Genomic DNA, 8,587 nt, shown 5'->3' with positions numbered 1-8,587 from the left:
GATTTAACGATTTTGCAATACCGTAAAGTGATTAGTCGCTATAGATACATCGATCGAACAACGTCTAAAAATTTTCGTCCGAGCGCAACATGACGACGACGATTGACAGTGACGATCGTGAGAAGATTGCGAGAGAGATTGTAAAAACGAGCGAATCAATCCGCAAAAAATATCGTTCTTTAAAAACCGGTCAAATGGAGGAAGACGTCGCATTGGAGAGGCACTTTAAACCAATTATCAAACTTTTAAAACAACTTGTCGAAAATATAATCAATGTGGAATCTAATGAAGCGAAAATCGAACCATCGAGTATGCTCGAAGACAAGCATCTAAAAAAAGAGACTGGAACAAAGCGAACAAGGTCAAATATATCATTGAACGATTCGCTAATAACTTCTACTCCAAATCAATCGAAACGTAAGCGAATGAAACAATTATCGAATGTGGTTACTTCTACTCTGATAAAAGATGTATAATCGAGTCAAATATTGCACGAAAGATTGTCTCCGTATGTGGAAGAAATTTTTGAAACCATACCTGAAACGCTTGTGACGTCGGTTCAACATCAATTACAAACGTCCGAGGGTCAAAATATATTGCGCACACATCTGGGTCCACTAGGGCAAAAATATGTTGGAGCTATTTTGAGTCAAGATAAAAATAATAGTATGGATTATAATAGATATGTTAAGCCGGTTCTGGCTCAGTTTTGTGTGAGTGTGAGAGAGAGGGTACCGTTGAGGAGGAAGAGAGAGAGATAGTTTCGGAGCAGTTTGTAGGCGCCCGAGGGATGGAGATCGGGGGTGGGGGGTGTATGGGGGGGGGTAAGTAGGGTGAGAGGGGAAGCACGGGCGGGGGAGCGGTGGGTACGAGTGGCCGAGAGCGCTCGAGAGATGGCGCTCGGGGGATGGCGGTTCCTCCCGATTCGACCTTGACGCGACTCGTTCTTTAGGGGCGCACGATCCGCTGTCGCGATTCTTTAGGGGGGCGCGCCGCTTCTAGCGCGCGATCCGCTGTCGCGATTCTTTAGGGACACGCGCGACGCTTCTAGCGCGCGATCCGCGAGCGGACGGCGGGCGCCCGGCGTCGAGGGGGCGGGGGATCGTCGGTGGGCGGTCGAGCGGACGGAGGGGCGTCCCCCGTCGCTCTCCTCTTCTCAAGGCGCGCGTTAGCGGCGATACGAGCGTGCTTGTCGCTTTAGCGAAATGGCGAATCTTCGAAAGGTCATGAAATAAAGAGACATCGTCGTTCTAGCGAAAGAGGAGAAGTGTTTTTATTGTTTTCTTTTACAAATTTTTTAATATATTAATAATACGATAATACGAGTACGCGAGTAAGCGTATCACGATTCTCCGAAGAGCAGAGCCTGCAGCTCGCAATCGATTATATCGTTGCGGTCGAAGTTATCGCTCTCGCGTATCATCGCGGGAATAAGCGCCTTATCGCGAGCGCCTGCCGCGATGTCGAGGAAACGAGTCAGCTTGTTGTCCACGCGCGCGGTTAAACCGCTTAAAGATGCAACGATGCGGTTGACGCAAAGTTCCAGATTTAATATAGTTACGACGGTGCTCTTCGATACGGCTAGACGAATTTTAGGCGTTTCGAGACGAAGTATTCGGAGATTGTTGAGTTTGCCGAATCGTAGCGTCAACTGTCCGATATGTATCGGCGTCGGGCGCGCCTCGTCGCGCTCGTCGAAGCGAAAGTGCGACAGAAGCATGAGTCGTAGATCGAGCAGTTCCTTCCACGTATCCGGCGTTAGCGAGATCTCTTTGCCGTGACAATCTCCGAGGACGATTTCTACGAAAGAGGGTCGGCTGACGTTAACGCTGATTTCCAGATGTTTATATGCGGTTTTGGTCAATGGATAGCGTCTTCCTAAGATTCTGAGCGGTCGCGCGACCGAGACGTCCGCGTCGCGTCTTGGCGTTCGATCGCGATCTCGTCTAAAAATAGATGCGAGCAATGAGAGAAACGGTGCTAGCGAATTATTAGTTCGAATAAATATTTGATAGTCTTACCCATTGTCCATTTTAGCTTTTTTAGCGTATTCCGCGCTATTTTCGCGGTCTCGCTCGGTTAGTCTCGATCGATCGTCGAATGAGTGTTGCTGCTGCGATTGTCGCGTACATCGTCGCTCGTTCTTTCTCGTTTGTTCTTTCTCGCGCGTTAGCTTCGGTGTTCTCCGTCAATAATGAAACGCTTAACGGATGGACGGTCTTTATATAGTCGCGTAGAGATCGCTTCTTCCCCTTTCGCGCGTTTTCTCTTATATATTCTATTTTTAAAAAATAACGGTAGGGTCGCTTTAGTCGTTCTCATCGTCGATCCTCTCTCTCTCGGTCGCCGAGACGATAGACGCGACTAAGGAGATCGCGCAATTGCCTTAGCACTCCATCCGTAGGACACTCAATGCCGAGCGCGCGTAGATCGAAAGGACCCGCCGAGGTTACGATATTCGTGAATTCGTTGAAGGCGTAGAACTGACGTTTGGCGAAGAAATATAGATTACCATCAATGTATCGGAAGGCCGACGTTATCGCGGACGGAATTCCGGGAAATATATCTTTTAATGGAGCGTGTCTAACGACTATCATGTGACACTCGTCGATTTCCGCGACTTTATCATCGTCGTATATGAGTGGCCTTCACTTGGACACAGTACAATTGGACACGATGCAAATGGAAACGTTACAAATGGACACGAGATTGTGCACACGGTTCAATTGGACACAGTGCATTTGGACACAGTAATTTTGGATACAGTAGCTTCTGGACACGTAAGAAAATACGCATTGTTTACTTGGACACCGCTCACTTGGACACTGTTCATTTGGACACCGTTTGTTTGGACACAGAAAGACGCGCACCGTTCATTTGGACACCGTTCGTTTGGACATCGTTATTTTCCCACCGTTCGTTTGGACACAGTTCATTTGCCCACCGTTCGTTTGGACACCGTTCATTTGCCCACTGTTCATTTGGACACCGTTCATTTGCCCACCGTTCGTTTGGACACCGTTCATTTGCCCACCGTTCGTTTGGACACCGTTCATTTGTACACAGAAACATGCGCACTGTTTGTTTGAATATGTAACAGATGGAGAGAAATAAAAATTTTGGGAAAATATAATCAGTACTCTTATAACACTTTATACTGGTAAATCTATGTAAAATATGAAATCGTGAAAAGGAGATACATTTGAAGGTTATAATATCTGTCAAAATAAAATATATTCATACTTATATATCTCTGATACTGATGTCATTAATTTTACATTGCTTTTAGCACTTTGTTTAGCCTTTCGCATATTTGGATGTCATGCATGGATACAGTGGGTTCCGCCCCTCCTGTGGGGGGGCTCCACTTCCGGAAGATATAACCTAACCCAAACCTATTTCTTATTTAAAACAAAAATTTGGTGTGGATTACGTCGTATAACTTAAATCAAATTTTGGTGTCCAAACGAACGGTGTCCAAACGAACGGCGGGCAAATGAACGGTGTCCAAACAAACGGTGGGCAAATGAACGGTGTCCAAACGAACAGTGGGCAAATAAACGGTGTCCAAACGAACAGTGGGCAAATGAACGGTGTCCAAACGAACGATGGGCAAATGAACGGTGTCCAAACGAACGGTGGGCAAATAACGGTGTCCAAACGAACGGTGTCCAAATGAACGGTGCGCATCTTTCTGTGTCCAAACGAACGGTGTCCAAATGAACAGTGTCCAAGTGAGCGGTGTCCAAGTAAACGATGCGTATTTTCTTATGTGTCCAAAAGCTACTGTATCCAAAATTACTGTGTCCAAATGCACTGTGTCCAATCGAACCGTGTGCAAAATCTCGTGTCCATTTGTAACGTGTCCATTTGCACCGTGTCCAATTATACTGTGTCCAAGTGCACCACTCCCAAAATTTGTATATATTGACATGAAATTTAGAAGCGCGTCTCTTCGCGATAATTCGTAGAACGTTAACCAACGTTTTCTCATCGCGCGTTCTTCGAGACGATTCGTAGAACGTCCACCGATGTTTCGAGTCTCGAAATTCCAAATCAAAGAATACAAACCTGTGATGTAAAATTTGTATACATTGATATGAAATTTAGAAGCGCGACTCTTCGCGATAATTCGTAGAACGTTAACCAACGTTTTCTCATCGCGCGTTCTTCGAGACGATTCGTAGAACGTCCACCGATGTTTCGAGTCTCGAAATTCCAAATCAAAGAATACAAGCCTGTGATATAAAACTCATATATTTTGATGTGAAATTTAGAAGCGCGTCTCTTCGGTATAATTACGATGGCAATATATTATTTATAAAATATGTTTATACTAACAATAAAGACGATTCGTAGAACGTCCACCGATATTTCGAGTCTCGAAATTCCAAGTTAAAGAAAACAAACCTGTGATGTAAAATTTATATACTTTGACATGAAATTTAGAAGCGCGTCTCTTCGGTATAATTTAATATATTATTTATAAAATATGTTTATACTAATGTAATACTAACAATAAACTACTAAAATTTGAATGTTTTAAGAAACGTTTCCGATAGCGTCGTAGATAGAATAGCGAACGCGCCTCGCAATATTACGAAACGCTCGCGAGTTCGATCCTCGCGAAACGCGCGCTCGTTATTCTCTTCTATCGCGCTCGCGGAGTATTTTATTAAACGTAAATAGTATTTTCTCGATATACGTTTTTTCGCTCCTTACAGCGGTATTTTATAATGTCCCCACGGTAACATATCCGTAGTTCCCGATATCGCGTATCGCTTGTCATCATGCGGACTGAGCGCGATCTTCAACTCCGACACTGTATACATCTCGTGTAACTCGGATCTTATACAAAACTGCTCGCGCTTCATCTCGATGCCTCGTCGAAGACAGCGCGCATAATCGTCGAACGTTATCGTTCTCGCGACGACGCCGCTCTTAACACCCTTGATTCTTTTCGTATCGCTTCTACCGTCGACTCGCAGCGCGTACATCTTCGCTCTAAGTCCGATAAATTCGGTCATAATCGCGCCAGCGTTCTCATCCTTCATCGCACCGGGTATTTTCTTATTAGCGAGAGGCATACCGTACGCGTTGTCCGTCGCGTAATCGCTCGTATCGAATCTGTCGATATCGCGCTTCATATTCTCGTACACGTCTTCGCACTCGACGCGATAAATGAGACTATCCGTGTCGGTGTACATTATTTTACACTTATCTCGATACAATGGTAACATGTACTCGTAGTGAAATTCGTACAAACGAATCTTAAATATGTCGAGAATGCACCCACATAAATCGGTTTGTTGAACTTAACCTCGAGTTTGCGCAATTCCACGGCTACGAGATCCTCCGCGAAGACGCTTCTACTGTGAAAGTTCGGCTTCGCGATCATCGCCTCCGCGCCGTATCGCCCGTCCTATCGAGTCACGAGTCGGACATTCGAATGATTGCGCACGTTCTTCATAGTTTTGCCGAACACGGCGTTATTCATCAATTTGTATAGATTTTTCTCTAACTCGTTTTTCGCGTTAATTCGTAATCGCGTATTCAGTTCGATGTATTCGCGTAGCCATGGAGATTGCGCGAATCGCAATATTCTGTGTATTTTCGTAACGCGTAATCCGTGTCGAACGCATTGCTGCAGATTGCGATAATATATTACGTAACGGCTCTTATCGTACAGCGTAGCGAGAAGCTTCTCGTCTCGTTTTTCGGGCGGCTTATCGCGCGTCGGGCAGAATGGCAAGTCAGCGTGAGAATCGTGAAGGTCGGACGGATACGCAAGGTCGACCTCTAGAATGTAACCGATAGGCGAGTCCGATGTCACAGACGTTAAGTCAACGCTCGTAATTTCATTGACCCATCGAAAATTTTCGTAAGGCAACGATTGACACATCGCCCATCCATACAAATTATTTATATCGAAGTACATGAGATACGACGATGGTTCCGAAGGATCGTACGACTGTAAATACTTGTTATTAGCGCGCGCGTATCTGTTGGAACATTGACTTAGCCCGCCGCGTATTCCGCGTTCCACGAACATCACCATATCGATGTCGGTTAACAATTCGAATCGCACACCCGTATACTTTAACATAGCGTCCCATGTGTATCCCGGTAACGTGTAATAGTACGCGGGATCTAAATTATAACTCCTCATACACGCGTCGCGAAAATTTTCGAAGACATCGGCCAATAGAAGAACGTCGGTCTTTAAATACAAATCGCTATAATCGCCCAACGTTTCGACGCGAAACCGCTCCCAGACTCTTATCGCGCGCGCGTAATCGCTCTCGGATATCGCGTCACCGGTTAGCGAACTGTGAAAAGCCTCGCGCGGCGGTAGACGAGTCTCCAGTAATTTATCTACGTCGTCGACATACTCGTACGAAAATACACCCTTTCGCGCGAGAAGCTCGAAATCGGCGTCGCTAAGATCGGAAAATTCCGAACGCGCGATCCTCAACTCGCTCTTGTCTAGATACGATGCCAATTTTTCGAGACTCGCGCTTAGAAATTTGAAAGAATCCACGAAACCCAATTTCAAGCGTCTCCCGAACCATCCCTCGTCCCACGCGTCCGACGTTCTTCGTGAAAGAGATGTACGTTTCTTTCGTTATCGGCAATACTTCCACGCTGCCGGGAAAAGCGTTAGCTACATCTTTAATGATAAAATGCGCGTCGTAGCCCGATAAATTGTGAAAGAATACGGGAATTACGTAAGTATCTTTATAATTTAAATTACAATTCGAATGCGCCGGACCTCTGTATCGTCCGGTCAGATGACAGTGATCGCGCACGCGAGCGTCTCCCGATTCGAACGGTCTCTCGCATACGCTGCAGCGCGTCGCGTTTACGAATGTCTCCCATTCGTCCGGTGTAAGATCCGTCATAGGAGCATCGGTATCGAGAATAGTCTTCGCGCGAAGCGCTAGATCGCGCAGTTCTTTAACGAACCACAATACGCAATCCTCGCCGCGATAAGCTCTGTAGGTTGAGCTAACGCCATCGAGCGCGCATCGCGCGTAATATCCGGCGCTATAGACTTCGTGATGCTGAACGATAGATGTGTTCGACGTTCTCCTCTCTTCTTTCTTCTTCAGCACACATTTGAGATCGGCGTACACCACGAATGGAAGTCGCTCCTTTCTACTATAGTTGCGAAACTCTAACCATTTGTCGTCTTTGGTAGGAAGGACTATAGCGCACTCGTTCATCCTTCCGCAGTCCACGCTGTGAGCCGATAACTTATCGCTCGTTTGAAAATAGTGCATGCATCTGCGACATAACGCACATTTTTAAATCGCGCGCATTATCAACATCGCGCGACGATTCTTTTAATTCGTACTCACCGATCGCATATATGCGATTTATGTCGCCTACCGCTCAGTTGCGAGCCGACGAGTCGCGACAGATTCTTGATCCACGCGAAATGCGTCGCGTTATCTCGTCGCATCGTATCGTCAAAATACAGCAGATTAATATGTCTGTCCTTTTTATCGTCAGTGAGACGCAGAGGAACGACGCGGCAACCGCCTTTTCCCTCCTTTTTATCTCGAACGGTGTACACATTGATAGATATGTCGTTAATATGCTCGAATCTAGTAATTTTGTTCACACTCATAGGAAACTTAACGCCCTCCAGATTCAGCACTGTCCTGTAATACGGGTACGAAGATTCCCGACCCGCGTTTTTTTCGGCTGGATACAGAGCGGCGACCACCGCCCATGCGAAACATGCATTGTCATTAGATTGCACGTTTATTACCGCTCTCTTCAACATGATCTCTCGCGGTAATTTAACGTAGCACCCCGCGCGCATAGGATTGTATCTGTTCACGTTCACCGTTAAATTGAATATTCGCGATAACGCCCATCCGCTATCGCGCTCCTGAAATTCCTCCAACGAGGCTAGAGTAGCGTCGACCACTCGCTTCTCGTACCACTCTCGCAAGTCGGAAAGAGGTAGAAGCGGATAATTCTTCGTGACGATAGTCTTAACACCGATCTTGTCGCCCGAGACGAACTCGCCGATGAACGCGGTATTGACTTTAACACTGTTATATCTATTCATAACATCGCGTATTCGATCGAGCACGGTATCTCTAGCGTCCTCGAGAAATCGCCGAGGTTCGATATAATCGAAATTAATAACCGCGCCGGTTAAAACGCGTCTAGAGAAAGCCGTCTCGATCTCGAACCACGAGAATCCCTCGCGTCTCTCTACACCGCCTCCCACGCGTTCGAAACGTCGACGCAGATCGTCTCTCGCGCCCGTCAATCGAACGATTCGAGCGATAAGAGAATTGATCGCTACGGTCGATCTCCCCCGGCGCTCGCCTCGACACCTCTCCCGCAGAGACTCGAGACACTCGTCGCACCGTCGCGCCCACGCGCGATACGCGTCCTCCGCCGCGACGTCCCGCGCGCTATCGAGAAGATCGCGCGCCTCCATCGTTTCTCGATTCGTCACTCGTCGTCTAACGAACGCCAAGATTTTTTACAAATAAACCACGTCTCTTCCTCGTCGTAATTCTCGATATAGAACAAAGCTCTCGTCTCGCAGCCGGCGCACCAA

At 46.7% G+C, this 8,587-nt stretch overlaps 2 protein-coding genes across 2 annotated transcripts; both read right to left on the bottom strand.

Moving 5' to 3' along the window:
- Positions 1-1,357: 1,357 nt before the first annotated feature.
- On the bottom strand, positions 1,358-2,032 carry LOC138937387 (uncharacterized; the record flags this gene model as incomplete). The annotated part of the gene is made up of 2 exons (XM_070303613.1): positions 2,022-2,032; positions 1,358-1,946 (listed from the first exon to the last, which is right to left on the bottom strand). Coding segments are annotated over exons 1-2 (600 nt in total), but the record flags the coding sequence as incomplete, so codon positions are not given.
- A 5,325-nt stretch (positions 2,033-7,357) lies between these two features.
- LOC138938339 (uncharacterized) lies at positions 7,358-8,083 on the bottom strand. The gene has a single exon (XM_070305259.1). The coding sequence runs from the start codon at positions 8,081-8,083 to the stop codon at positions 7,358-7,360; it is 726 nt and encodes a 241-aa protein (XP_070161360.1).
- Between the last annotated feature and the right edge of the window lie 504 nt (positions 8,084-8,587).

Source organism: Polyergus mexicanus, unplaced genomic scaffold (assembly GCF_030449975.1).
Source record: "Polyergus mexicanus isolate NDT 795.1 unplaced genomic scaffold, iyPolMexi1.0 SCAF_1, whole genome shotgun sequence".
Taxonomy (NCBI): domain Eukaryota; kingdom Metazoa; phylum Arthropoda; class Insecta; order Hymenoptera; family Formicidae; genus Polyergus; species Polyergus mexicanus.
The sequence above is the reverse complement of the archived record's forward strand: the minus strand, read 5'-3'. Positions and strand labels throughout refer to the sequence as shown.

What these genes read in the sequence shown, in the direction of transcription:
- LOC138938339 (XM_070305259.1), bottom strand. Translation starts at nt 8,083, where the DNA reads ATGAATAGATATAACAGTGTTAAAGTCAATACCGCGTTCATCGGCGAG.